The sequence below is a fragment of the Solanum tuberosum genome, unplaced genomic scaffold (genome assembly GCF_000226075.1).
Source record: "Solanum tuberosum cultivar DM 1-3 516 R44 unplaced genomic scaffold, SolTub_3.0 scf00068, whole genome shotgun sequence".
NCBI lineage: Eukaryota > Viridiplantae > Streptophyta > Magnoliopsida > Solanales > Solanaceae > Solanum > Solanum tuberosum.
In genome coordinates this window covers 296369-311018 of record NW_006238994.1, presented here as the reverse complement: position 1 = coordinate 311018, position 14650 = coordinate 296369, and the positions used below count along the sequence as shown (strand labels likewise).

The window sequence follows — 14650 nt, the reverse complement described above, 5'->3', positions numbered from 1 at the left end:
AAAAGGGTAAAATCGCTCCTGACGGAGCGATTTCCTTCTGACAAAATTGACGTCGTTACTCTGTTAATTATTTTTTTTAACATCGCCGCCCCCCTGCAGCGATTTCTCAAAAAATAGCTTTTAATATTGAAAATAGCAGCGATTTTCTTTAAAAAGTGAAATATTTTTTTTTAAAATCACTTGCAAGGCAGCGATTTCATTAATTTTTTTTTTTTTTGCATTTTAAATATATTGTTCCCTTGAAGAAAGCAGTGATTTTTTTAAAAAAATTTAAAACTTTTTAAAGAAAATATAGCAGCTATTTCAATTTTTTTTTTTTTTTGAGAAAAACGCTGTAGGGGCAGGTTGTTAAAAAAATTTCTTTGACAAAATCGCTGCCACAACAACGATTTTAAGAATTTTTTTTTTGAATGAAATCACTCGCAGTGATTTTTATGTTTTCTAACGGAGTAACGGCGTCAATTCAAAATCACTCGGTCAGAAGCGATTTTGCCCTTTTGGTTAAAAAAAATTTGATGTGCCCTTTTAGAATTTTTGACAATTTTTTTTTTGCCCTTTTGACTCCGGACTCATGAGAAGTATCCTATCAGAATAAGTGACGAAGAATGATGCATTTTTTACTTTGTAATTTGCATATTGATAATTTTTCTCCTTTACATGGTGAAAGACGAAGAGAGAGAATAAAATTAGAGCTAAGAATAAAAAATATTTAAATTTAAATTTTTCTTAATTTTTAAATTTTTTATAACAAGTCGAATTTTGTGGCCTTTTGATATTAATTTAAGGATTTACTTAGAACTTTTAATTTTATTTAGGAGAGATTTTCAGAGCTCACATCCCAAAATAAAAATTCATCCAACACCTACTCATATGTTCAAATTGACAGAGGCTTATGATTAGGTCTCAGAGTACTTTTACCTCAACAAATTGCCTTAGTGACTTTTTATCAAGCTCCACTTCGAGACTCGCCCCAAAATACTTTTTAAAACACTGCTAAATGTAATGATTATATTTTCATTATGACTTCTCAGACGACCACCTCCTCCACATGAATCTGCATTGTCTTTAACTGTACATATATATAAAAATGCTTTATCTAAAAAGCAAAATTAACGGGACTTACGGTTATAAAAACGCTTCATCTAAAAAAACAAAAAATCTATTTAATTTTTTAAAGAAGTGTAATAGTTTTTTTAGATGAGCAGTTTTGATTAGTTTTTTTAGTCAATTACTTTTATTTTGATTAGCATTTTATTTTCTGAGTTCACATCCCAAAACAAAACTTCACCCAACGCCTACTTGTATGTCCAAATTGACAGGACTTATGATTATGTTTCAAGTACTTTCACCCCAACAAATCGCTTCAGTGTGTTTTTATTACACTCTGCTTTGAGACTCTCCCCAAATACGTTTTTTAAAAGAGAAAAAAGTCTGAAATATAACCGAACTTTGACCAAAATTGTTGTAACAGTTCCAAACTTTGGGCAGGACCTATTACCCCTACTAAATGTCATGATTCATTATGATCTCTCAAACAACACCTCCTCCACCTAAATCAATATTATCTTTAAAATACTCATTCATGTCTAGAAGTCATAATAAGCCCTTATTTATGAAAGTATTGAATTCTCGATATGGCTAATAAACTTGTAAGATGATGCTTTGCCTTTTTCATATATGAAAGTATATCGTATCTTTCAAGTTTTCTAGCATATGTGCATGAGAGACACTGAAAAATGAACTTATGCACTTCATATTTTAGCCTTTTCATCAATTAGGTTATTAAACTATGTCTCAGTCTAGTAATTTTCCTCAATCTAATAATCTTATTGAAGTACTTTTAAATTCTAGTAGGCTGTTCTCCTTTAACAAGTTTAAAGAGAAAGATTTTGCAAGAATGCCAAATTGAATCATTTATGGAATGTCTCTTGTTTATAAGCTTAAACACGGAGAACAAAATCTTGAATAATAATATTTTGCTCCAAATCTTAACCTTAAATATAAAGTTCTTGACCTATTTAAAGTCGGCCGCATTAAACTTTCAGTTCTACACAAAACACAGGTGATCGGGCGCCGCACTTTTGAAAGCTTAGTAACCGCGAGGCTTGTCAAGTTCCCACCTGATCCTGTAAGTCTCTAATCTATACTTCTTGCTTTGACGACAATCATTGGTCACTTGCTTTTGACTGTAAGTCTCTAATCTATACGTCTTGTTTTGGCGACAATCGTTGGTCACTTGCTTGATTGGAAGAACATATGAAATTATACATTAAAAAATTAATTATATCTCAAATGAAACATTGTTTCCGGTCACAAAAATTCAAAAGTTTTTCTTTACAAATGAAATTTATATCCATTTTTTTTAAAAATAAATTAATATCATATACTCTCATTTTTCCAATTGTTCAAGCGATTGAGAAACAGGAATTTGCTGCTAACTCATATATAAAGTGACCGCAGCCAAAAAAACCTAAGAAACCTATAAGCCACTGTCCTAAAACATTCACAAAACTCACAAAACTCACGAAAAACCCAAAATCCTTATTTATTTCAATCCTTGTCTTTATTGGTTTTGGAGTTCTACTTTTATTGGGATTGTTCGATGCTTCTCCGGTTCATTATTGGATTTTCTTCATCTAATCTTAAATGCCCTGTTTCTCCCTTTTTGTATCTTCCTATTTCATGTTTTATATTGATGCAGCAACAAGGGTTTCAAAGCAATCCTTGACTTTTCATAAGTTCACCGTAAAGTTGTTAACTTTAGCTTATATTATTCAGAAATCAACAATCAGTTCCGGCACTGCTGTTTTCTGCACAACATGAGTGATTCTAAGGTGGGTATTACTGATTCTTGATGTTTCTCGTTTGCTTTTTTTGATATTTTGGTAATTTACTGTTTGTTCTTGTTTGATGGGAAGTAGGGTTTATTTAGAATGTCTTGAATAGTATACTTAAATTGGTTCTTGAATTGTGGCCTTGACTTGACACACCGCTTAAGTTTAAGACATAATGTTTTGTCTGATATATAGTGGTTGATTGATTGTGATTATGGAAAAAAAACCAAATCTTTTGATGTTTGGAATGGTTCATAGGTGTATCTTTGTTTGATGATTATTAGCTGTGAGAAATTTGCTTGTGATGTGCATTTTTTTTTCTTTTGTTATATGTTCTGTGAATTGTGGGATTGCTTTTTGTTTCTTAACTGGTATTGGGTAGTTTTGCTGGTGTTGTGGGTGACTGAGGAAGTGAAAAAGACATCTATGTTGACGGATGGGTATGCTCACAGAAATATTTTAGCTAACTAGTCTCTGGGAAACACACGAATAGAATTGGTTAATCTTGTGATAAGTTGGAATGATTAATTTTAACTGTGTACATTGTGCAATGTATCTAATGTACCTTATCTTGGACCGGGAGATCAAAATATTGAGACTAAATGTTAGACTTGATAAGTACATGAGAGGGATAAATTAACGAATTTAAGTGAGGTGCAACTAATAGTATTATCAATTGTAAATAATCTTTGCAATTATCGGTAGTATGATATTTATTTTTAGTGATGAAATTTCCTTCTTTTATGGTAAAATAATGAACCTCAAAGCTTATGAAATGGAGAGCTAATGTAGATTAATTTATTAGTCGTTAAACTTTAACACAATGTCACTGTATGTCCATTCATTCATTGGACATGCAAATAACATACAAGTTATTGTTCTTCTTTTTATTCGAGTTTCAATCTGAAAATCCATTCAAAACCAACTTTAATCTTCACCAAATCACCTTAACATTGACATATAAACTCCAAAGGATATACCCAATAGTCTATAATAACACTTAAGCCAAGAAAATAACAATTTTGTATAACTCGATTTTCGAAGACAAAGCTTCAGAACTTTTTAATGGCTGTCAATGGAGCTTTTCATGGAGTTTACTGCTTTGGTGTGTTTGGTGACAGAGAGATAGGGAGGATGAGAGAATTCGCCAATTCGGTACAAATATGAAAAGAATATAATAGAGAGAAAGTACTTGCATAGGGAGCTTCATCAGAACACAAGTGTACAGTTGGTATAGAAATAAAGCCTAAAATACCATAAGATGTTATATCTGAAAATATAAAAATAGAAGAAGGTTTATTTAAGATATGAACTTTGATTGATTCCAAACTTTCAAGAGAAAATTAAAGAAGTTACCGGAAAACAGGGGTCAAGGAACTAACAATCTAAAAACAGTGTAAGAACCCCAAATACAGACGCACCATGAGAAGTGAAAAAATATGTTTTTAAAGCCTATATGTCGATCTAGTATCCCAAGTACTCATTACTATAATACATAATTTAAACCCTTTCACTTACAATTTAGCTTTTCAGATGCAGAAAACTTGATTTTTTGATGAAGAGTGCAGAAAACTTGATTTCCTTAACAGGCCATGCAATGATCATTGTTATAGAAGCATGAGCAAATATATTTATAATCTGAATGTTGAGAGCTTTATTGTAGCAATAAATGAACATTTATAGGTAAGAGACTAAGGGGATAAGAATGAGATTGTAACGGGGAATAAAAAGCCAAAAGAAGGATACGACAATTGGGAATTAATTTCTTTAATTGACGGAGATAGTAGTGGACTTTTAAATAAAACGAATGAGACTTTTTTAGAAAAAAGTAAACGTGGAAGATTAACTTGAAGTAACTTATATTCTCTATTGGTGTTGAAGAGTATAATAGTGATTAATGATAAGTGAACAGTTTTTGTACAAAAAATATCATATAAATTAGTAGGTGTTTGAGCACCCAAGGGTTTAAACTAGAGGTTAATAAAGTGAGTTGAGAATCATGAGGTCTTAGGTTTAAACCCCAACAGAGACACATTAGGTGATTTCTTTCCCTCTTTTTTTTTTTTTTTTGAGAAAGTTAACTGGTATTATAAACATAGAATTACACCAATAGTGAACTCCTGTAGTAATTACATCAAAAGTATAGAGCGTTTACCCTCTTTTTTTTTTGAAATAGGTAATTTTGTATTCACAAAAAAGAACTCATCAATAAATTGATGAGGTGGGATTTACAAACCTCCAGGGGGTGCCATTATACTCGAAATCCAAAAAACAAACTTTCAAAAATTTACAATTGACTTATAAACTCCACAAAGCTATCTACTTCCCCCACTAAATCTTGCTTACACCAAAAATACAATAGACTAAGACATCTCATCTTGATTCTCCCCCCCTAGTTTGATTGATGGGCAAAGCTTTTACTCAACTTTTGATGGGTAAATTTGTGAATCAACTTTTGACTTAGGGGTGTTCCCACTTTTTGTATAAATATAGGATGGTTGAATTGCTTCTTGCTGCCAATAAAAAGTTGCAAAATGTTCCTTTGCCTCCAAATGGTTCTCTATGATGACTTTTGGAGCCATGCCAGAAAGAACAAAACCCATAAAGTATCAATTTTATCTTGTTTATGCTAAAATTATGCATATAATTGCAATTGAATAGACAAGAAGTTATAGATCTTCACAAAAACAAAAACTAAAACTAAAAGAGAGCAGAGTTATTAGTTATCTTTTGAGCAAAACGGAATGTTTTGTGAATCTCTGCTTTTGATATGTATTTTTGAAAAAATAACTACACATGTTTCCTTTTGTTATTCCTCTCGTTGTTATAGAAACAAAAGTCAAATAAAATTTTGACCTTAAAATAGAAGGGTTGACTGAAAGAAAAAAATTGTTAGCTTTGAGGGGTAAATATGAGTTGGTCCACTCATGATAAGGGTATATTTGAGACCGAAGTCAAGTGGAAGGAAAATTTGTTCTACTTTCCATAGTTGAGGGGCAAATCTAAGTCGATCCACAGATGATAAGGGCATGCTTTGCTCTATTTCTCTTAGTTGAGGGGTAGTTTTTACACTTCTGTTAAATTATGTGTTGGGTATTAATTGACGTAAGTATTACTTGAAATTCAAGGGTGGTGGTGGTGGGTGGTGAATTGAAATCTTTTCGTAAGTACTAAAATTTTAGGCAACTATTGCTATACGTAAGTCAATTCACCTGCAGTTTAGACTAATAAGCAGAATATAACATAATGTGAAGTACTGAAAAATAAATTGATAAATGTTTTATACCGGTTCGGATCACCGGTGTGATGTCCAGTCAAGAGTTCTCTTTAGAGCTTATGAATGAACTTTGAGGTACTGTTTGTGTTGTGATGAACTGTGCTAGGTTCCTTCGATCTGGACAGTTCCAGATTTTGTCTGTGGTTACAGCCTCTACTTGTATAGCTTTTCTAATCTCTCTTTTTCTTTTCTCTTTACTAGTAAACTATAATGAGTACAGTGCTTTTGTAAGATAAAAGAGTAAATAGTTTTTCTTGCTCAGGGGATGTTGCACATCTGTTCCATCGATCATGATCTTCTTTATAGTGTTGAATTGCTTTATGACCGTTGTTGTGTAGAGGATCAAATTTTCACCTTGATTGTTGCCGAAGTCATTATTCCATTCTAATTTGTTGTGTTTGATTTGATCTTGATATTGCTGAGATAGAGGCGAGAATCAATTACTTGATTGATTTTGATTTGATCTTTAGGATAACCCAAGGGAATTTCCTTCAATCAGGGATACGATGGTGATCCTTGATTGAGAAGATATGTCCGTATGCATTGCTCCTTCTGATTTGCTTTCCTTCCATGTATTGCTGGGTGGGAAGCTTCCTTAACTGTAGGGTTCTTTTCTTGACCTTGTTTGATCCTGGGTAAGGATCTTCCATGAGCTGCTTCTTTCAATGGGCAGTTTTCCTTAAATGGAAAATGCCTCTTTGGTTACAGCATTCCTGAATTTGAATATGCCTCTTTTTGCTTCTTTTTCTTTGTCCTGCATAGTAAGCATTCAGTTAGGTGTCACATAAGATGAGTGCCGTAGAAAAAACGAATGCATAGAAAATGGGAATAGTTGAAATGGTTATGCCTGCAATGTACACATCCAAAGTTCCTGATTAGAAGTGTAATATTATGGTTATTGAATGTAATAATTGGGGATGGGGTAGATCACATGAAGGAACACTGTTATGGAAGGGCTACAGTTTCTGAAAATCAAGATGAATTTAGCTAAGAATAGAATGTAATGTATTCAGAAGTTAAGGCTCAGTTGTTGTTAGACTTACATTGAGTTCCATAGAATCAATAGACTAGTGTGGGATAGTGGCATAGTTGATTCTTGATTTATAGTTGCTCGGAGGTGCGTATATAACAATTTGCAAAAGAAATGTTCAACTGATAAAAAAACTGTACGAATTTACTCATGTCTCTGCCCTTTTCTCGGTAATGTGCTTTCTTTCAGTTAAAGTTTGGACCAAAATGTCATCCTTCAGAGAATGGTCCCACTAGAGGTGAAAATAGATTCCTTGATCCTAGGCTAGCAGAAGTTGTCTGCATTTATCTAGGTGTATGAAGTCCATACATTTATGGTTACACAAGTCTTGTGAAGATTAGTTTGGATTTGAACTGATGGGTGTGGCTGTAAAGACTCAAAGGAGCTGGTACAATTGCAGGCAAAATATGAACTTGGTACATGGATTTGACATTAGCAGTGTCAGGCCAATTGTATCAAGTGTGGTTTGTACTTGTTAACTCCATATGCATAGTTTAGGAGCTTCATGCGTAATAAGTATTGGTGGATATTTGATAAAGTAATTGCTATGGTATGATGGGGATGGAAAATGACTGAAATCCAGTTTTTTTTTTTTTTTTTGCAGCTTCTGTAGATTTACTAGACGGTTGTGCTACGTGTTTTGTGATACTTTAGTTTGAAGAAATTACTGACTACCTGTGATTCTGCCTTTTCCCCCTCCCATTTTGGTTAGCGATGATAGAGCCAACATTGTTGCTTTTGTCTTTGATATGTTGCAGGTATTTTTATTTGGTTCATTTACTGAAGATGAAACAAAGTCATTGCTGAACCAGCCATCTGGTTGTGATGGGAATAAGCACGTGGAAGAAAAGGTGCCAGTTAATTCCTCAAAATCGGAGCCTGATTTTTCTTTTGGAAGTTTCAATGCTGTATCCAATTCTCAACCCGCTTATTCAAAAGAGAGAGTAGGCTCAGATTCCTCTACTACTCTCAAGGAGGAGAAAGCTGGGGCAGATAACTTGCTCAGAGAAATCAAACAGAATGGAGATGTCCACAATGATTACTACATCAATGGACATGAAGAATCTGCAATGGTACACAATATTGACTTGAGCAATTTATGTGTGTTGGAAGATGGGCCTAAAGCTATCAACAAGTTGTCTAGAACTACTGGACGAGATGATGATGCACTACTCAATAAAGGAAAATTGAATGGGACCACTAGCAATTCAGCAAAAAGTGTACATTCAGAACAGGCCCTCCCAGAGGTATCTGGTGGTCCTCTTGATGTTGCGGGCTTGCTACCTCGTGGTTTAATCAACTCAGGGAACTTATGCTTCCTTAATGCTACATTACAAGCTCTTTTGTCCTGTTCTCCTTTTGTTGAGCTTTTGCTAAAGCTAAGGATACTCAGTATTTCCAAGGCTGAGTATCCAACATTAGCTGCATTTGTGGGGTTTCTTTCTCAGTTTGTTGTACCTAGTTCTACAAGTTCAATGAAGAAAGATGCAACCAGTGTTGAAGTTGGTACTCCCTTCAACCCAGCAATGTTTGACACAGTTCTGAAGAAATTTACTCCTGATGTGCCTAAGTCCATTTCTGGCAGGCCAAGGTATATACTTATTTACACTTCTTAGTGGTGATTGTTGCCTTCCTTCTGGATGTTCTTCCATGTCCTTGTTGTGGCATACCTTGACGTCACCATTTTGATATGCACTTGCATAGCTTAATGATGTCCATTGTCTGTTAAGAAGAGAAAGGCAACGGAATTTGTTACTGCTTTGCTGCCAAACTGTATGAATTACACATTTGCCTGACTGGTCTGATTGTCCTTTCTTCTAGCTCCTATAATTGCTAGAAGGAAAAAAAAATATAGAAGAAGAAAAAAACATTGTGCATGTACTGTAGTTTCTTTCTCTTCTTTTTACTACTGTTTCTTTTCTTGCTCCTTCTACTGTGATTGTTGTCTATGGGATCTGACTCATTGGCATTACTGAATGATTTCATTGTTTTTTTTTATTAGCGTTAATTGGACAAATATGTCATGTCTTTGTAAAGTATCTCAAAACTCCCTTTATTAACATTTTCCCAGACAAGAAGATGCACAGGAGTTCCTGAGTTTTGTAATGGATCAGATGCATGGTGAATTACTAAAGCTTGAAGGGCAATCAGGTTCAAGTGGAAAAAATTCTTCTGTTGTTTCATCGGAAGACGATGAAGAATGGGAAACTGTTGGCCCAAAGAACAAGTCTGCAGTCACAAGAACTCAGGACTTCGTTCCTTCAAACTTGAGTGCCATTTTTGGGGGGCAGTTGAAGAGTCTTGTAAAAGCGAGAGGTAGTGTTTTTTTTACCTTTGTACTATTTTGCATCTACTTGATGCCGATTAATGATATCCCTTCATTCATCAAAGGAAGAAAATATTTGCTTGTTATCTAAAGACTGTATGCTTCTTATGAAGGGCATAAGACTACTAGACTAGTCAAATCTAGGGGCTGAAATTTGTAATTTGCCTGGTGATATTTCTATGCCATTTTCATAAATTTTCTCGTCTTGGATTGCCCATGTGAATCCTGGTTCAACTGTGATAATCATTTAAGGAATATGGGTCATCGGTTTAAGTAAAATGACAAAGTAGTAGGTCTAATAAATTTTAAATAACATTTGATAAGTGGTAAGAAGCTTTGATGATGTTTTTCCTCTCTTTAGAATTAGTGCATCATACTACAAATAAATGGCCAACATGACAATATCTGTAAAATGGGAACTTCAGAAATTTCCTGTATGCTTTTTTTCTTGATTTTGTTTGAGCATGTAGATTGCACGTGACCAGTATATTTTGTATTAACTTCATAATTCCAAGATACAATAAAATTCGAACTTCTGGCTTAATTGTAAATTTGTTAATGGATGCATAAAATGCGAATGAATAACTATGCGAATTGGCAAAGAAAGGTACTTCCTGGTTGTATCATGGTGGGAACTTTTTTTCCACAGCAATTGGCCTACTGTATTATTTTTTGTCGTTGTAAAACCCTAAATTTGCTACATAACAAGCCCTCCCAGTCTGACATAAATGGAGTAGCTCTTTTGTGAGGTAACTAGATGTTGTGCTCATGCATAATATGTGTTATCTATCTTCTTTGGTAGGAATGACAAATTTGTCGGACCTATGAAGTCTATTCAACTATATTTCAACTTGGATTGAGTTTTTCATTTTGAATCTACTTTGTTTGTTGTAGGGAACAAAGCCTCTGCGACTGTTCAACCATTTTTAGTGGTCCATCTTGATATTTCACACGAAGCTGTTCATAACATTCAAGATGCTCTCCGCCTATTTTCTGCCCCTGAGACACTCGAGGGATATAGAACTACTGTAGGAAAGGTAAATTATTCTGCTATCTTTTGGACATTAGGCTTAATACTGTCTGCGGTTGGGGAATGGTCCTGTACCTAATGCCAAGTATTGAATATGTCAACCTACTGCATAAAACTGTATCAAATCTTAGATAAGTGACTATTCAAAGGCCTCTAGTGTACAAATTCCCTAAAAACCTTTCCTTGTTATTAAGGATATTGATTGTGCCCGCTCACCATCCTTCTTGTTTTTACTTTTGATGATAATGTATTATTCAAAAAATTTGATAGAAGGAAATGCTATGAGTTACTGTAAGGAGTCAAGCCATCCCTACTGTTTGAAATTGACAGTCAAACTATCCCTATTACAACTGTTAGGAGAGCCTATGAAATTCCAATAATTCATGTGCATCATCTACAAAATGGAAATTTCACCAAAAGGATTAAGGTGCTTAGATAAAAAAAGCCTTCAGTTCATAAAGGTGATTAAATTTTTGTTCAACTCATCTAGGATTCCTTTCCCTTCTGGCTTCTAGAGAGTTCATAAATGCATATTGATTATTGGGATTGTGAGCCATGCATTATGCAGTTGTTATGAGTCTTTCCATGCCAGCTCCAAAAAGCTACTCCTAAAGTTCTTTGCATTGCTTACTGAAACTCAAAAACTTCCACTTACAAGGTCATCAGGGAAATGGAGACAACAACCCATGCTTTTCTGCCAATGTGGGGCACTTAAAAACCCCTCCCGTATGTCCTGGACATCTGGAGCATGGATAAAATATCAATAACATGGGGATCCAAAATTGGGTAACCAAGAATTGGAGTGAGTCAAGTCTTTGATATCATGTAATAAAATGAACCTTTGCCACTAAATAACCCCAAAAGCTAGCTCATGAGGTGAGAATTTCCCAAAGTACTCCACATCAGGAGATGGGTCGATAGCCCATTCCCGCAATAAATGTGGGACACTTAACAACCAATTTTTCATCTTGTTAGGATGCATAGGCAAATTACAATTTAAGTGCAGTAAAATGACTTTCACTTGATTAAATTTCCTGTCAACGGGATTAGCTTTGTTTTCCTCAGGATGAATATTTACAAGTTATAGGTGGTTTAGTGTTTTCGCGGATCAATGCCAGGATACATACTACCTGTTGGTGACCTGTAACATTCTTTATTTCCTCACAGGTTGGAGTGGCTACTGCTAGGAAATCCATCAGCATACAGACACTGCCTAAGATGCTGATTTTACACCTGAAGCGGTTTGGTTATGGAAGCTATGGAAGTACCAAATTGCATAAACCGGTGCATTTTCCTCTGGAACTAGTGATAAGCCGTGATTTGCTTGCTTCTTCGACTACTGAGGTAATCTTCAAATTTTGTTGAGTTCTTTTTTCAACCCTCTATCCCAAATCATGGGAAATAATTTGATTTTTCGAAGTTTACAATTCTGGTTACAATTTTATAGTTGTTTATAAGGAATATTTTGAAATCTTTTCAATTGTCATTTACTCTAAGTGGGGAAATGCATCACATGTCAAAAGTCAATTGTTCTTCAGAAACCCTGTCAACTGTGCATATCAACTGCCCGTTTGGACCCAAAAATGAAAAATCATCGCCTTTTTTGCATACATTATCAATGAAGCAGGACATTCTTCTACTAAGACGTGATATATGTGACAAAAAATTAGGCTAAACTTTTATCTTGTTCTTGTTGTTTAACATACAGGGTCGACAATATCAACTTGTTTCCACAATCACCCACCATGGTAGGGAAGCTTCTAAGGGGCATTACACTGCTGATTGTCGCCACCAGAGTGGGAAGTGGTTGCGGTTTGATGATGCCTCTGTTACTGCTGTCACCACCAACAGAGTGCTGCATGATCAAGCTTACGTTCTATTCTATAAACAAGTATAGGCAACCTGCTAACGGAGCTGGGAAAGAAGTAGACATTCTGAAGCCATTGGACATTGCAACATCAGGCTTCTGCAGTGTTGTGCAGTCCAGGGTTGTCTGAGATAACTACTAGTGTTTCTATTTACAAGGTCATCAGGGAAATGGAGCATCCATTGTCATCCATGTATTGTGGTAAATGTATGGAATTTTGTTACCAGTTTCATTTTGTACCCTCTCATCATTGTACTAGGGAAATTTGACTATTCTGAAGTGAGCGTCGAGGTCTAGATGTTTCTTGATTTTCGATTATCGATACATGAGTCTGTCTCCTTTCTTCAGTTATATTATATAGAAGCATTTGCTTATTGATAGATAGTATGCTGTCCTTTTGAAGTAGTTCATTTGGCTTTTCTTTGCTATGGCTTTTGATGAATTCAATTTTAATTTCATCCAGAAAAAAGCCATATTTTTCGATGAAAAGTAGCAGATTGCGATAAAATAATTAAGGTACGTACAAATTGTACAATCGCAACTTTTTAAAATAATATATAGGTAAAAATATTCAAGCTCTTGATGATTAAATTTTCATATATTTGAGTCGGACATAATTGTTTAATTGTTTTTTTTTTCTTTCTTGTTTAGGTCGAAGTGTTTCTGGTAGGAAAAGGGAAAGAAGAAAGAACCCAAAAAAAATATTTCTTTGACAAACACACAATCAATTTTATCAACTAATCTAAAATAATTCTTTTAGTCATGTTTTAAATTAGCCTTGTTTTGACAATCTCTTTTATTAGGAATAGGATTAATAATTAGTTTCTTTATAATAATTTATTGGGTTAGACTTTCTAAGGATATGAAGGTGGCTTGGTTAAATATTGCTGATATTAAGTTTTAGTAGTATAAAATTATGTGGTGGACAAAAGAATGTCATTTTTTAATAATTGAAAATAATTTAATTATAAAATTAGATTTTTATCTTGAAATGATTTATACACAATGAGTGTTTTAGATTATAAATTTCAAATATCTCCCTTCTTTCTTGAATTAAATTAAACGGTGTTAGAAAAATTGAGACGAACGGAGGAGTATTATTTATTTTTGTAGTTAAAAGAGAAAAGTATAAGAAAAATAAGTCAAAAAGATTGTGCTTTCTATATGGTTTTATTGTGTTATTAATTCTCCTAAATTGCACTTTTTAATGGTCCCCAATTTTTTTTGGTGAACTGGTAAATTAAAATAGTGCAGGATGGTCTTTTCAAATAAGTTTCATTTTTTTAATAAAAAATTAATCATATGAACTTTCTTGGTCCTTTTTTTCTTTTTTTTTTTTGCTTTTTTCTCAAAAAATAAATAAATAATAGTCAATTTTCAAACCCTGCCCAACATACAGCAAAAGTATTGTTTGAAAATTCTTACAATAAAATAAATCTAACTTTAGTAGGGTAGTAAGATATCTTTTAATTTAAGTGTAGGGACCAAAGAGGAAAAAGTAGGAATTATAGTTTGGTCCCCCCTTTTGATATAATATTACGAATGTATCTGTATACTTTCCTTTAAGTTCAACTAAAGAACTGTTACTTTGCTCTTTTAGGTTCTCGTGGTCCAATCCACAGACCTAAAAGCCAAAATAAAATAAAATAAAAATGACAGTCTTTTTAGGCACATCAAAAAAAGAGAATAGAAAAATTTAGATACTTGAGATAATTCTAAAAAAAAAAAAAAAAAAAACTACACATGCACACTCCTAATTTTTAATATGTGATGTATTACATATTGAAACCATTAATGATTGAATCTATCTCATTAAAATTTTGAATCTGTCATTGCTAGTAAGACCTCGAAATGATCATATTCAAAAGTTCAATATTTTCTTTACAAATTATGAAAAAGTAGAATTAAAAATTTAGGAGTAAAGAGAGATTATGAAAGATTAATGTTGGTTGAGTTGTTAAGAACTCATCCTCACAGCTCACACAATGCTTTTGTTGAACTCTCCTTAGTGCCAAGGGTTTCTCATCAACTAGTATAGGGTCCAATGTATTACAACTTTAATTAGTGGTGTCTTTTTAAAATATATATTTTGAAACAATTACTTTTATTGATTCAATGAATTCATATTTGTGCTGAGTAGACTGAGAAACATGTCATTAAGGGTTTTTGAATTTTTGAGACTTTCTACAGTAAGTTTTTTAATTAAAAGTGAAGAAATCTTATTTATCCCTCTGACTTCACAATTTAGTAATTGACTTTGTGTAGTTAATGGAAAATCTGTTGTAT

At 33.6% G+C, this 14650-nt stretch overlaps 1 protein-coding gene across 1 annotated transcript; it reads left to right on the top strand.

Annotated features, from left to right (window-relative positions):
• Nucleotides 1-2429: 2429 nt before the first annotated feature.
• On the top strand, nt 2430-12746 carry LOC102590291 (ubiquitin carboxyl-terminal hydrolase 24-like). Its single transcript, XM_006345309.2, has 6 exons — nt 2430-2834; nt 7900-8732; nt 9213-9457; nt 10362-10504; nt 11665-11841; nt 12206-12746. Exons 1-6 carry the CDS (start codon nt 2820-2822, stop codon nt 12392-12394), a joined length of 1602 nt encoding a protein of 533 aa, XP_006345371.1. The 5' UTR covers nt 2430-2819; the 3' UTR covers nt 12395-12746.
• Nucleotides 12747-14650: the final 1904 nt, after the last annotated feature.

Excerpts from the sequence above, each read along its gene's own strand:
- LOC102590291 (XM_006345309.2), top strand. Across the intron at positions 8,733-9,212 it reads TCCATTTCTGGCAGGCCAAG|ACAAGAAGATGCACAGGAGT; the intron begins GTATATACTTAT and ends ACATTTTCCCAG. Across the intron at positions 10,505-11,664 it reads ATAGAACTACTGTAGGAAAG|GTTGGAGTGGCTACTGCTAG; the intron begins GTAAATTATTCT and ends ATTTCCTCACAG.